Below are 15,214 nucleotides of genomic sequence, written 5' to 3'. Positions count from 1 at the left end.
TGGGCTCCTTCAGTAAAATCTCTCTCACGGTTTTGATATATTTATAAACATTTACGTCCATATGTTACATTTCTTCTTAGATTATGTTGCACTATTTAATTTCTTTCTTCAGGAAACTCTCCCTCAAGATTTTGGTGTGTTTACATACATTCAACTTCATATAGCTCTCTCAATTTTTGGATTATTAATATAAGATTTGGTACGTAGAATGGTTTGGTAGTGTTTTGTGTGCCGCTTATGTGCTGCTTACTTTATACTGGTCTACGACGAGCCAGAGGAGGCAGAGCTTGATGGTGTAACCCCCCTCCATTCGCCCTCAGGATATCTGTTTATATGCCAAGAAGACAAGCACCTGAATTGGACTCAGACATGCCTCTGGCCAGGTGATGTTGTCTTTTATGCACCTGGCAGCCACGTGGCCGCCAAAGCCAATTTCAGTATTCTTACACTGCTTGCTTCTTCAACTCTGTGTGCTTTGAAGTAATAAATTCTACACATGTGCACAACTGCTTCTTTGCTCTTTCCTGGCCACCACTGGGCGCATCTTTCAAAGATCTTTTAGCCTGCCTGTGTCACAGCATTAATCTGCTTCTGCTCCTAGGCAATGTTTCTCATCATTTCCCGGTATGTTCCGCGGACAGCCTCAAGGTCCATAAATAGCAACACCCTAGAGGTCCCGGGCCCTAAGGAAGTTAGATTAGCTTCAACCAGAGCCAGGGCCTTTTCAACACTGGCTCCGGCCTGGTGGAATGCTCTGCCTCATGAGACCAGGGCCCTGCAGGATCTGATTTCTTTCCGCAGGGCCTGTAAGACAGAGTTGTTCCACCTGGCCTTCGGCTTGGAGCCAATTTGATTCCCTCCCTCTCTTTCTTTTTCCTTTCTCCTCCTGTGATGAGGCTTCATTGTAATGTTTTAATGTTGTATTTTAATCTTGTTTTTAAGTTGTATTCATTCAGCTTGTTTTTATTATTGCTTGTTAGCCGCCCTGAGCCCAGCCTTGACTGGGGAGGGCAGGGTATAAATAAAAATTATTATTATTATTAAAGCCTTTCCGCCCTTGGGATCTCCTCCACCCGTCTTCCCTGGCTGGCTCAGCTACTGAGCCTTTGGGCAACATGTCCCTTGGAAGAGACAACACTTCTTACTCAGAATTCCAGTTCCCCAACACCCCCCCAAGCCTGTGTACAAAAGCGCTGTTGTCTGCAAACATCTGAATGCCGACAGCTTCCAGCCCTGGGCACTAAAAATGTTTCTGAATGCAGTGACCTCACAGCAGTTCAGCCAATGGCACATGCAAAATGCACATGCCTGAAAAATTAAGGGGAAAAAATAGGAACTGTCTTAAAATCTACATGGAAATTTATCAGCGTGCCTTAACTGACCTAGTTATTTTTATAAAATTTTATTGCCAGTGTTTAATATTTGCAAACATGTTTAAAATCATCAAAAGCAAAATAATATCAGGAATAATAATAATAATAATAATAATAATATAATAATAATAATAATTTATTATTTATACCCCGCCCATCTGGCTGGGCTTCCCCAGCCACTCTGGGCGGCTTCCAAAAAATATTAAAATACTGCAATACATCAAACATTAAAAGCTTCCCTAAACAGGGCTGCCTTCAGATGTCTTCTAAAAGTCTGGTAGTTATTGTTCTGAATACAGCATATGTGAATGTCATTCAGTTATCTAAGTTTTAGAATTGATTACTGTAATGCATTCTAAGTGGGGCTACCCTGAAGACTGTCTAAAAGATGCCACTAGTCCTGAAAGTGACTGTCAGATTGCTGAGTGGCACAGCTAGTCAAGACCACATAACACCAGTCCAGAGTAACTTGTATTGGTTGCTTATACAGTGGTGCCTCGCAAGACGAAATTAATTCGTTCCGCGAGTTTTTTCGTCTTGCGATTTTTTTCGTCTTGCGAAGCACGGTGTCGGGAAAGTTTTGGAAAAGCTTCAAAAATCACCACAGTCTTCAAAAACCTCAAAAAAGGCTACCACACCGCGTGCTATGAGTTGCTCCTCGAAGTCAAGTCGCAACTGTATTAATGGTGTTAAGAAAAAGGAAACAAACTTGCAAGATGTTTCCGTCTTGCGAAGCAAGCCCATAGGGAAAATCGTCTTGCGAAGCAACTCAAAAACCCAAAAACCCATTCGTCTTGCGAGTTTTTTGTCTTGCGAGGCATTCGTCTTGCGAGGTACCACTGTACATTTCTGAGCTGAATTCAAGATACTACTATTGACACACAGTTTGAATGACTTCATTTCTGGCACCAGTTTAAAGATGCATCTTTTTTACTCAGGCTTTTAGATGAAGTGAAGCAACATGACTTGTTGCTAGTTGTATGTTTTCCCTGTGGTATCATACACAGATTTTGAATTGCTTTAAAAGGTTTGTTTTTTGTGTATAAAATTGCTTTATGGTAACTGCTTAACACGATTCATGTTGATCTGTTTGGTTTTATGTTATCTGAAGTTCTAATTTATAAATTATAAAATTATAACTATATAAAATTATAAATCTATAATTTGATTTATAAACCTCCCCATCATAGAGGTGACGCTCCCCGCACAAGAACGCTGCCAAAAGTGTTATCTCTGCTGACTTTTCACGAGATGAGCATGCATTTTAAAATGCTCTTACCCCGCACATCAAAGTCCAGCAAGTGAAGAGGGGTAAAAGCCTTTTAAAATGTGTCTCTCACTGTGTTGGCTACCCATATGCCTTATGGTCACTTCCACATAAAGGAGCTGTAACATAAACCCTCATTTAAGCCAAAATCAAGTATAAAATTGCATCAGTTTCTTCCTGCGACTCACTTTCTGCGTCTCACAGTTTGGCTCGCAGCTGTGGTTCATAAAACGAGAGCAGTTTCCTTTCTGGGTGGCATCTATTATCTGAAAAGGAAAACATTTGTTTGTATCTCTTCATTAAAAAATGGAGCCTGGCCCATATTCAAAGACTTTCTACAGGGTTTCAACTGGAATTCTGTCTGCTTCAAGTGTTGTTAGGCCACGCTGACGGAGAAAATGACGGTATCCTTATATAGAACTAATTCAACGTACCGTATTTTTCGCCCTATAGGACGCACTTTTCCCCTCCAAAAATGGTAGCTTTGAGAACACTATCCAACCATCTCGTCCTCCGTCGTCCCCTTCTCCTTGTGCCCTCCATCTTTCCCAACTTCAGGGTCTTTTCCAGGGAGTCTTCTCTTCTCATGAGTGCGTCCTATGGGGCGAATGCAGGCTTTCGCTGAAGCCTGGAGAGCGAGGGGGGTCAGTGCGCACCAACCCCTCTCGCTCTCCAGGCTTCAGGAAGCTATCCGCTAGCCGTGGGAGACGCAGCTCTCCCACGGCTAGCGGAGAGCTTGCCTGCACCCAGAAGCTTGGGGCGCGCTGAGCTCAGCACGCCCCAAGCTTCGCGCAGCGCTCCGCTAGCCGTGGGAGAGCCGCGCGAAGTCGTGCAGCTCTCCCACGGCTCGCGGATAGCAACCTGTTCTTTTTTCTTTATTTCCCCCCCAAAAAACTAGGTGCGTCCTATGGGGCGAAAAATACGGTATGTTAGAATTTACTTGTATTAGCAGTAGCCTGCAACTTGAAAGGATCACAAGCCCCTCTGTAGAAGTTGTCGGGCTTTCTTTATAGTGCACAAAGTACAGCAGTAGGCGAGAGAGAAAAAATGAACAATGGGTTCACGCATGTACAGTGAACTCTTAAAGTATTCGGACAATGCACAGCCTAAACACTGAAAACGATTTGTAACTCACCTCATCGTTTTTCAATGCCATGAAGTAGTAATGGATATTCTTGCTTCGGGCATACTCCTTCACTCGGGTTTTGAATTCTTTGTGATCGAGCACTTCACCACAGTATTCCAGTACAAAAGTGTTGCTAAGTAGGCCCAAGAAAGAAAGAAAAAAGCCTTAGACATAGCAGCAACCTGGCTTGGACCTATAATACATTAAACAATTTGAATCTGGAATATCTTAGGGACTGCCTTCCTCCAAATAGGAAACTAACCTCCTGAGCTCTGTGATCTGTTAGAAAGGTCCTGCTCAAGATCTCCACCTCTTAGTGGTGCTAGATTGGTACCCACTACGAACGGGGCCTTCCTGGTGGTTACTTCAACAATGTGAACTTTCAAAAAGTAGCCAAGAAACTCTCTCTTTTGCTAAGGTTTGAGGTTGTTTTCCAATCTGCCATCAACCAGGCATGCTTCACTTGGGAAAAAAATCTAATTTTGCCTTGGATTCTGTAATTGTATTGTTTCTTTTTATCAAGCATTTTGGAGATTAGATCTGAAAAACAGTATATAAATACTGTTGAAAAATGACTAGACACTAATTAGAAAGTGAACCATGATTGAACCAAAGCCAGGGAGTTTGAACAATGCTGGGCATAGTTGTGTGTTAACTTTAAAACAGGGGTTCACTTAACTTATTAGTCAGAATAAAGAGTACTGGCTTAGATGGACCAACAGCCTGGTGGTAAAACAGTTCCCATGTGTTCAATAAAAAAGATGGCATTTGCAAAAAGTATACATCATGGCTCTCACCTGCAGCTTCTGAGTCCTGTTAATAAGCTCCAGGCTCTACCCACACATCAGCCTAATTTGGACTGAATACAACACAGAGTGTAACACGCCTGTAACGTGGCATCACCCTGTTTCTCCTCTACGCGGCCTAGGTCCCTCGTACCTACGAGACCGCCTCTCCTGGTATGCCCCACGGAGGACCTTAAGGTCCACAAATGACAACATTTTGGAGGTCCCTGGTCACAAGGTGGTTAGATTGGGCTCAACTAGGGCAGGGTCTTTTCAGTACTGGCCCCGACTTGGTGGAACGCGCTGTCCCAAGAGACTAGGGCCCTGCGGGACTTGACATCTTTCCGCAGGGCCTGCAAGGCAGAGCTGTTCCGCCTGGCCTTTGGTTTGGACTCAGTCTGACCCTTATGTTTCCCTCCCCTTATGGTTTTGATCTATGGGCTATTATTAAAATGAGGCTGCATTTTAAATTGTATTTTTAACCTGTATTTTAAATTGTCCTCCCCCAATAATGTTTTTATTGTATTTTACTTGTGTTAGCCGCCCTGAGCCCGTCTCTGGCTGGGTATAAATAAAAAATTATTATTATTATTATTATTATTATTATTATTATTATTATTATTATTATTATTATTATTACTGCCTTGCCTTCTCCTGGGGAGGAATATGAAGGTGTTCTGTTTGATCCTGCTGGTCTTTGGCCTATGACCAGCCTTCTCCTTCCCAAAAGGAGTGTGTGTGCGTGCGCACACACATACACTATGGTCCTGGACATCCAACAGGTCCATCTGCAGAGCACATCCTAACAGTGCATTCATTCACTGGAACAGTGGTACCTCGGGTTACATACGCTTCAGGTTACAGACTCCGCTAACCCAGAAATAGTACCTCGGGTTAAGAACTTTGCTTCAGGATGAGAACAGAAATCGTGCGGCGGCGGAACGGCAGCAGCGGGAGCCCCCATTAGCTAAAGTGGTGCTTCAGGTTAAGAACAGTTCCAGGTTAAGAACGGACCTCTGGAACAAATTAAGTACATAACCAGAGGTACCACTGTACATGGAAAAGTGCTGACCCATATGATGCTTATAGCTATTCCAAAGGCAAAGGAGTGAGAACAGCCTCCCTCTGCTGCCCAGAATGAAACCTTCCCTGCTGCCGTGCCCAAGAGGGGAAAACTGCTAAGGTGGAGATCCTTTAAAAGGAGGGAAGTCTTACGAGGGTAGGTCTTTTGCTGCTCTCAACCCCCAGCCTTTCTTCTCGGTCAGAATGACTTCAACATCTGCATGCTGCTTCCTCTGAAATCGCCGGTTGGAGCAGTAGTCCCCATTAGGGCACCTTGAGGAACTAAGCAGAAGGAAAAATTATGTATGCGTTAGGAACCATGTGGATATTCACTGGCCTGCTTGTAGCGGACACTCTATAAATCGCACACACGTTTCTCTAAGGAAGCACAACAAATCCTACAAGTCTCAGATTTTGAACTGAGGTACCATGATGTAAGGGACGCGGGTGGCGCTGTGGGTAAAAGCCTCAGAGCCTAGGGCTTGCCGATCGAAAGGTCGGCGGTTCGAATCCCCGCGGCGGGGTGAGCTCCCGTTGCTCGGTCCCAGCGCCTGCCAACCTAGCAGTTCGAAAGCACCCCCGGGTGCAAGTAGATAAATAGGGACCGCTTACTGGCGGGAAGGTAAACGGCGTTTCCGTGTGCTGCGCTGGCTCGCCAGATGCAGCTTTGTCACGCTGGCCACGTGACCCGGAAATGTCTCCGGACAGCGCTGGCCCCTGGCCACTTAAGTGAGCTGGGCGCACAACCCCAGAGTCTGTCAAGACTGGCCCGTACGGGCAGGGGTACCTTTACCTTTACCTTACCATGATGTAACCGTACTCTCAGATTAACAAACATTCCGGCATTTTTCTAATAATCATTAACATTTGTACCTATTCAGCATGCAAACTATTTTAGAAGTCTTAATGCGTCTGTTAAGCCAATGTATGAACATCACATATAACAGTAATTATCACATTCAAATCTAAGATCTATCACATGACACGAAGACCCAAAAGTTTTGCTATAAAGAACCACGCGGACCCAAGGAGATCTAGTACATTGGTCAAGACCCACATGGACCTAAGGTGGGGGTCACACAAGGGTCTTCTTGTCTGATAGGTTAATTTTTTTGAGAAAAGGAGAAAAATAGAGAGAACTGCCAAAAAGGAAGATAAAAAGGAAAGAAAATAAAGACACAACTGTTGGGAAAAATGAGTCAGATTGGGGGGGAAAGGTGAGTCCCTGGTCTACTAGAACTACTGTTCTAGTAATATCTCCTCTCCTATCCAGATAGAAACTTCACACCAAAATGCCTAGGAGACCATGGGCCTGGTTCTTCCTCAGGTAAGAACTCCCTGAAGTTCTTTCACTTTAGATGAAAGCTTAAATAATAGACTGGTCCTCTGTTACAAAAAAATAAAAGAATCCCTGCACATGGAACACTTGCACGCGAAGAGAAAGCGGTTTAGAAACCTGCTCCCTGACATTTATATGAGGTTTCCGCCAACATGATGACCTCCACATGATATTGCACTGGAATGCCCATCAGCTGCATCCAGTGTGACTAATAGTCAGGTCTGATGGGAGTTAAGAGTTACCGTATTTTTCACTCTATAGGACGCACTTTTTCCCCTTCAAAAATGAAGGGGAAATGTGTGTGCGTCCTATGGAGCGAAGACACCATAGCCCCGCAGCCCTCTCCCGGCTGGAGAGGTGACGCGTGGCTATGGCAGGAGCCTCCATAGCCGCACGTCACCTCTCCAGCCAGGAGAGCGCGCACGGAGCTAAAGCAGCCCCCCGCGACCCTCTCCCAGCTGGAGAAGTGACGCATGACTATGGCAGCAGCCTCTCCGCTGCGCCTTTCCGCTGCTCCCTGACCTGCTCTTTGGGGCTGGTGGTGGGCTTCCCCCCGCCAGCCCAAAAGAGCAGGTCGAAAGGAACCTGAAGCCTGGAGAGCGAGAGGGGTCGGTGCGCACTGACCCCTCTCGCTCTCCAGGCTTCCAAGGTAGCCGTCTGAACGCACCTTAAACGGCACCTTGTTTTAGAGCGGGAAAACAAGAGGGGGGAAATTCTCTCACTCTCTGCGCAGCGCTTCCTGCCGCTTCGCTGAAGGGGCGCTGGGCAGAGAGCGGAAGAATTTTTTCCCCTTGTTCTCCCCCCTCTAAAACAAGGTGCGTCCTATTGTCCGGTGCGTCCTATGGTGCGAAAAATACGGTATATAGTCCAAAACATCTGGAAGGCACCAGATGGGGAGGAAGGCGGAGCTTGTTTATAAAGCAGAGTATTCCACCATGGGTGATTCCCATTCCCACCCGTGGTCTGAAGTGGTAAAGCCCAGACACGGGTTTATCATCCTAGTCAGAGGTAAGAGATGATGACAGAGAGGTTTTGCCCAAATAGCAAGTTTTAAAGAGGGATTTGAAACAGCTTCCCTTTGCCGGTTGAACTAAATTGAACTCCAGAATCCTCCAACAAAAGGAAAAGAATGCAACTATCACGCTGTATGTACTTTCAACCCTGATATTTCCCTCCATCCTGACTTAAAAAAACTCCAGTACAGTGGTGCCTCGCAAGACAAAATTAATCCGCGAGTCTCTTCGTCTTGCGGTTTTTTCGTCTTGCGAAGCACGGCTATTAGCGGCTTAGCGGCTTAAAGAAAAAGGAAACAAACTCGCAAGACGTTTCGTCTTGTGAAACAAGCCCATAGGGAAATTCGTCTTGCGGAACGACTCAAAAAACGGAAAACCCTTTCATCTAGCGAGTTTTTCGTCTTGCGAGGCACCACTGTACGCTAGTACCAGTAACTTGGTACTGAATAAATTTGAGTATTTCTGTTTGAATGATGACAGAAGACTACTATAGGCACTTTTTATCTGAAGTATGGAAAATGTATCACTGGGAAGCAGTGTATTTGCATAGAGATTTTACTTTCTGGGGCTCCATGATCACTGCAGATGGTGATAGCAGCCACGAAATTAAAAGATGCCTGCTTCTGGAGAGAAAAGCAATGACAAACCTAGACAGCATCTTAAAAACCAGAGACATCACCTTGCCAACAAAGGTCCGTATAGTTCAAGCTACGGTTTTCCCAGTAGTGATGTATGGAAGTGAGAGCTGGACCATAAAGAAGGCTGATCGCCAAAGAATGGATGCTTTTGAATTATGGTGCTGGAGGAGACTCTTGAGAGTCCCATGGACTGCAAGAAGATCAAACCTCTCCATTCTGAAGGAAATCAGCCCTGAGTGCTCACTGGAAGGACAGATCCTGAAGCTGAGGCTCCAAGACTTTGGCCACCTCAGGAGAAGAGAAGACTCCCTGGAAAAGACCCTGATGTTGGGAAAGATGGAGGGCACAAGGAGAAGGGGATGACAGAGGAAGAGATGGTTGGACAGTGTTCTCAAAGCTACCAGCATGAGTTTGACCAAACTGCGGGAGGCAGTGGAAGACAGGAGTGCCTGGCGTGCTCTGGTCCATGGGGTCACGAAGAGTTGGACACGACTAAATGACTAAACAACAACAACACTGATAGAGGGCTACATTTTAAGGTATGTTGCCCCCCACCCCTCGATATCTATGTTGGAATTTATCCCAGATTTTCGGAAAGAGGAAAACATGATCTCGGCATTTTCATTATGCTCAAAGCTGCTTACAAAGAACATAAGCTTTACAAGTAGCAAGGCAATCCAAACCAGTCTTACATTTCCTCCAAGCAGTCGCTTCTACAACACTGCAAGAAGCAGATTCACTTGACTGTGATCAACAAGAACTCACAACGGAAGTGCGGTGTGCCTGCTGTTTTCAACAACCAGAAAGATTATTGCGTTTTACATCAAAACCTCTTTTCGCTGTGCTGTGTGTCATGATGTGGGTGGGTGATGACAGCAGAAGACTAACCTTCAAAAGGACCCTTACCATTCTATCATGAGTAGACGATTAAGACAGTCTTCTCCACATGCCACCTCTCCTTGAGCTCGCTCATCTTTTGAAAGCGTGGGACATTCACACAGCATCCGCTTGATGTCACGGTGAGATTTATTCTTTTTCCTATGCAGCATTCCAGAAAACAAACTTTAAAACTGACCGCATTATACCAGCTAGAACTGAAGAATTTCTCCAAAATAAAAGTACAGCAGGCTTTTAAATTTTAACACATGGTACTTCAAAATGCCTTGAGGCAATACAGATGTTTTGAGAATTCCCACTGATTTGCCGCAAACCCAAGTCAAAACTGCAGTGGGATTGACACATCAGCCGACAGCATGAGTTTTTTGCATCTTGAAGAAATTCACAATTTCAGGATCCGGGAGCTAATTCAACCAAGTAGGTTTCCAACTCTTTTTTTTGGTGGGAACAAAACTTTAAAATGTTTTTGGATGCCTTCAAAAGGCTTATAAACTAAGCAGGTGCTTCCAAGATTGTAACGCTTGAGATTTTTACAGTAGCCTTAACGTTTGCTTGCGTTAATACGGAATTATTACTCACTCCTACTGAACAGCACACTGAATATAAAACTTACTAATACAACATAAGGAGTATGTAAAAGGGCCAATACCCATTTTGGAAGGGGTTTTCCAACCCCAGCTGGCACTCTAAACCAGCCTGATATACTAGTATGAACCGCAACCTCATTTCCCCCTATTCTAATATTCTTACTGCACACTACAGTGGCACCTCTGGTTGGGGGGGGGGGGATCCGTTCCAGAGGTCCGGTCGGATCCCGAGGTTTCCGCAACCCGAGGACTGCTTCTCTGCATGCAGTGAAACCCAGTAAAAACAATAGGGTTCCGTAAACGGAGCTTCGACTGTATTATACTACCCTGGGCAAACAATTTTCACATTACATTTATGGCACGCTATTACCACGTTAGCATAAAAGGCGTTTTTAAAAGTAAGAGGCCTATTACCTTTCCGTCAAATACACATTTTCTTCTATGAGGTCAAAGTAACAGGGCATTTTCCCTTGCTTGGCAAACTCTTTCCAACGCTGCGAGTCCCTGAAGTCTTCCATGAAACATAGCGGACGAACCATGGAAGAGTCCTGAAGTATTGCTGGCAACCGCTCTCCCTCTGTCTTGACCTTCTTCCTTTCCCGGAAGTCGGCATCGCTCTCCGAGTCGCTCTCTAAATCCGTCCTCCTTTTCTTCAACGGTCCCCGCTCTTTCATGTCATTCTTATCCAAAACCTTATTCGCTTGCTCTTTCCTCTCACTTGGGGCCAATGGCTCTTTAGTGGAGTTGCTGCTTATCTCATGGGCCTGCACCGAACCCTTCTCTCTAGGGTCACGTGACTGGAACTTCACTGACTGGTTGGGGAAGAAGGCGTGGCTTTCGTCAACCCAGCGGTCAACCTCTTCATACTCTTCATGGTCTTCTGTAAGCGAATCGGGAACCTGCCCTTGCATTTGCTCGTAGTTCATCTCAGAGGGTCTATTGGTCAACCTCGGATCCCAATAGCCATTGTCATGCCAGTAGCTATGAGGCCCAACAAATGTTCCCGGAGCTGGGGGGTAAACATAACCTGGGAAGATGCCATAGCTGCTATCAGGCTGTTGGTATGTACTGCTTGGTTTCTCTGGTTGGGAGAAATCCCACCCCAAGCTACTCAAGTCTTCTGCCGAATGGAAGCCATCCTCTCTGGAGAAATCTCCAGTTCCCATGGGCTCGCCAAAACCAGACTTCCCCTGCCTGCTGTCAGGCTTGGAAACACTGGTCTGCAGCCTGGACATATTGTCAATCATTTCAAAGTTCTTGGAAAGGTAGTGCAGCTCCCCCTCTTGCGATACGTCAATCAATCGAGCCATAGACATGCTTTCAGTTAATATTGATCTTTCATCTGGGTTTGGCTTGTGAATAAAACCTGTTGTCTGCTCTGACTGACTCGTACTGTCAACGCCATCGCTCTGAGGATGGGGGATACCAGGCCGGAGGTCTTCACTCTCTGTTCTGTTGAGCTCAGTAGATATCGCTAGCCTCCCTTCTGCGTCTCTAGAAGGCAGGTACTTGCTTTCATTTTGCAGGCCACTATTAGATCCCACGTCATCCGGCATTTCTTCACAGAATGGTCTGCTGGACTCTGGCCTGCCATCTTCCCAGTGATCCACATAGCGTCTGTTACTTTGGCTGTTCCGGGAGGAACAAGAACTGCTCTCCTCCATTGTTATGGTAGAATTCTTTGGAATGACCACAACTGACTGAAGGCGGTTCCTTGGAACACTGCTATCATCTGAATCAGAGTCCTCTGTGTCACTGTCATCACTGTCCTGCTCACTCACACTTTCAGCTGTGTCAGAATACTCTTCGTGGTGGATGGAAGTGGGCTCAGGGGTACTGCCTCTACTGTCACATCTGGGCACTTCAGCAGCAGTTTCTGTTTCTTCTACCGTCACAACAATATCGCAAGATGGGGACAAAGCGTCTGAAAACGCAGATCCTACCAAGGAGTCATCACTTTTTTCATTTACCATCAAGACTTCAGGAGCGTGGGCCTTCAAGTCAGCAACTACAGTTCTTTCATCAAGGACCACAGAGTCTTCCTCATCATCTGGCTCCTCTTTCTCAGAGTCCTCTGTTGGCATCTCTAAATAATAAGAGTGCTCATTTTTAAAAGGCGATTTTGTTTTCTCTACAACGGAATCAACATGCGAAACATCCAATTCAAGTGCTACTTCAGGACACTCCAAGAGTTCTTCCTTCTTTTCCTCCCCCAGAGTTGTCTCTGGGTGGGACAACACATTTTCGGAAGCCTGTTGCTGCTGCGCAATACACTGATTGTCAAATTTCTCTTCCACAATATATTCTTCTGCAGAAGAATCTCTGACTGGGCTGCACTCTGACAAGCTGAAACGTCTAACACGTTTTTCATCCTCATGAGCCATTTTTGACGCATTCTGATCTTTGACATCAGCGTATGTAAACTTTTCAGATGACTGAACATCCATAAAAGGTTCTGGAGTAACTGTTGCATTGGAAGGCTCAGCTTCAATTTCAACTTCTGAATAATACAAAGAAAGAGCTGCATCATCTGAAAGATAGCAGGAGACTGGATCTTTGGTTTTATCACAAGGATCTGTGAGATCATCCGCTTTATCTGCATGTATTTTAGAATTATTTACATTCACAATACAAGAAGGTACACAATCATATTCAGAGGGAATTGACTCTTCTATTTTTTCTTTAAGAAAACTGTTGGAGTCACTCAGGAGGACAAGAGAATCATCCGGATCGTGTCCTTTAGACTGATACACACACTGAAACCCATTAGACGGTAACTTACTCAAATTTGGACTATTGACTGGAAGTGGTGGCTCAGTTCCGTCTAAACTATCATCAGATGTTACAATTTCTTCTATTTTGGGGGCACGGAACAATGCCCTATCACTGGGCCTTCCTTCTGGGGATCCATTTATATTCAATTCTACTGGAGAACAAGTTCTTAACGGTTCATGTTTTACCTTGATTACAGACTCCTCTTCCTTAATACTGTCATGGCTATCAATTCCTGCAAGTACATTTGATTTAGAAATAGGAGACATCTCTTTTGATTCATTTAACTTTTTGAAAACAGGTGAATCATTCAACTGATTTAACGGAGAAACAGTCCTTTCTGTTTCTGGCTTCTGTGCAATAGCAGTTTTCGTTTCACAGCTTTGTACACAAGACGCCTCCAAGTCTATACAATTAGACTGCTCTCTGGTTTCCTCAGATTCTGTACAACAGAAAGAACTTTTAAATTTATCAGACTTTGGAGTAGATGTCTTTGAAGAGGAGGACTTGTGTCGGGAAGAACTTACACTGCTCTCTGCTTTAGAGTGGGATGTTCCCCCCCGATGACGCAGCTCATTGACTGGAGAGCACTTTTTTGATACGTCACTTTCTGAAGTCCTTTTGGAGTCCCTGTCTGATTTTGTAGGCTTTCCTTTTCTCTCTGAGTCAGTATGAGAGGATTCCAACTTGCTATCCCGCTCTGACTTTGAATAAGAAAAAGAGGTCCTAGAGTCTCTGTAAGATGAGGAATGGGAGGATGTACGCCTGGAGTCTGTAGACCTGGAGTACGTCCTCCGATACTCTTCTTCTGAATCAGAGCTTTCTCTTGTCCTGCTATCCACGTACGAACGAGAATATCGTGTCTTCTCTCTGTATGGTGAGCTCCTGTGGTACCTCCGGTCAGAGTCATAGTAATGTGACCGGTCAGATCTGGAATAGGAAGAACTGGTTCTGGAACCTCTCTCCGATCTAGAACGAGAACGGGATCTGCTTCGCCTCCTCTCTCTTTCAGATCTGGAACGGGAGGAAGAATACCTCGAGTCTCTCTCAGATCTGGAGGAGTAACTAGAATATTTTTCATCCCTTTCAGATCTAGACCGTGACGAACTTTTCACCTGCTCTTCAGTTCTGACAGAAGTGGAGCTCTTCCGTGAATCTTTTTCCTTCTCTGAGCTTGTCGATATTTTAATCTCGTGAGATCTCTGACTTGAAGAGGTCCTCACGGAATCTTCATCAGATTCGGAACCTGGCAATGCTCCATCAGACAACTTCCTCTTGGAACTTTGTTTCTTAGAACTTTGAGAAGCACCCTTCGAAGCACTTGAAATGTCTTCCTCCCTCCCAATATGGGAATCTCCTTTCGCTGGGACTGGTTCTGCTTCTTCAGGAATAACCTGAGCTAGCTGTTCTTCAGAGCCTTCCAACACAGCATTTTGCTTAATGTTCAGTTCTAAAGTTTCCTGAGCTGCTTTCACTGAGGGCTCCTTTGCTATGCGGACAACAGTTTCTACAGGCGATGGCAACAGAGGTGCGGCTGCTGTCTGTACTGCTACTGGAAGTTGTGGCAAAATTTCTGGGGTTAGTACTGGTTTTGGCGCTGGTAGTGTTTGTGGAGGGGGAGGAGGGGGAGGAGGAGGAGGGGGGTGGCGGCGGTGATGGTGGCAATTCCACAAATTCTGCTGCAGTAGCTGGTCCGACAGTTGCTGGTGGCAGTGGCATGGCAGCAGCAGGGGGCGGCTTTGTTGTAACATTCAGCAGATGTTTCTTAAAGTGGATCTTGCCCAATTCCACCTTAGGCTTTGGGGGTGAAAATTCCTCCACGACATCTGGATAATCCCCAAGATCCAGTTTAAATTTAGAGGCAATGTCAGTTTGAAGAGGTGTGCCCAGGGAGCTCGGAGCCTCGTTTTGCTTGTCATTCCCAAGGCCGGTCAGAAATCTGTTCTGCAAAGTTTTCTTTGTTAGGCTGAAGCTGAAGGACACCTTTTGTCTGCCTTGTTCCTCAAGGTTAACTTTTGTCCGGGTGCCTTTGGGCAAGAAGCGGCTCGATGCGACTCCTTTGAACACTGTCCCTTTGACAAAGCCAGGTTTCTGCGCATTTTCCGTCTTGCCCTAGAACACAAGAAATAAGCTGGTGAAATCATGGCTTTGAAAATTGTACTCACATTACAGCAAGAAAGGGAAAGAAAGGAAAAGGCAAAAAGGACCAGAAAGCAAAAAAATAGGGTTGGGGTTAACAGGGGGCGTCCAACATAAAGAGTCATGAGTTGCTTAGACTACTGGACAAGCTTGAGCTACCTAGAAGCCTTATTATAAACTTCGAAAAATATCACCTGACACATGTTGGCCACCTGC

The 15,214-nt window shown here is 45.3% G+C and overlaps 1 protein-coding gene across 1 annotated transcript in view; it reads right to left on the bottom strand.

Annotated features, from left to right (window-relative positions):
* The window catches only part of SETD2 (SET domain containing 2, histone lysine methyltransferase), an 89,308-nt gene that overhangs the window by 51,746 nt on the left and 22,348 nt on the right, over positions 1–15,214 (bottom strand). The window contains 6 exon segments of the mRNA XM_053409371.1: positions 2,829–2,906; positions 3,776–3,899; positions 5,767–5,895; positions 9,510–9,641; positions 10,502–14,511; positions 14,513–14,971. Coding sequence (XP_053265346.1) covers positions 2,829–2,906; positions 3,776–3,899; positions 5,767–5,895; positions 9,510–9,641; positions 10,502–14,511; positions 14,513–14,971 — 4,932 coding nt within the window.

The sequence above is a fragment of the Podarcis raffonei genome, chromosome 12, assembly GCF_027172205.1.
Source record: "Podarcis raffonei isolate rPodRaf1 chromosome 12, rPodRaf1.pri, whole genome shotgun sequence".
Lineage (NCBI taxonomy): Eukaryota > Metazoa > Chordata > Lepidosauria > Squamata > Lacertidae > Podarcis > Podarcis raffonei.
The sequence above is the reverse complement of the archived record's forward strand: the minus strand, read 5'-3'. Positions and strand labels throughout refer to the sequence as shown.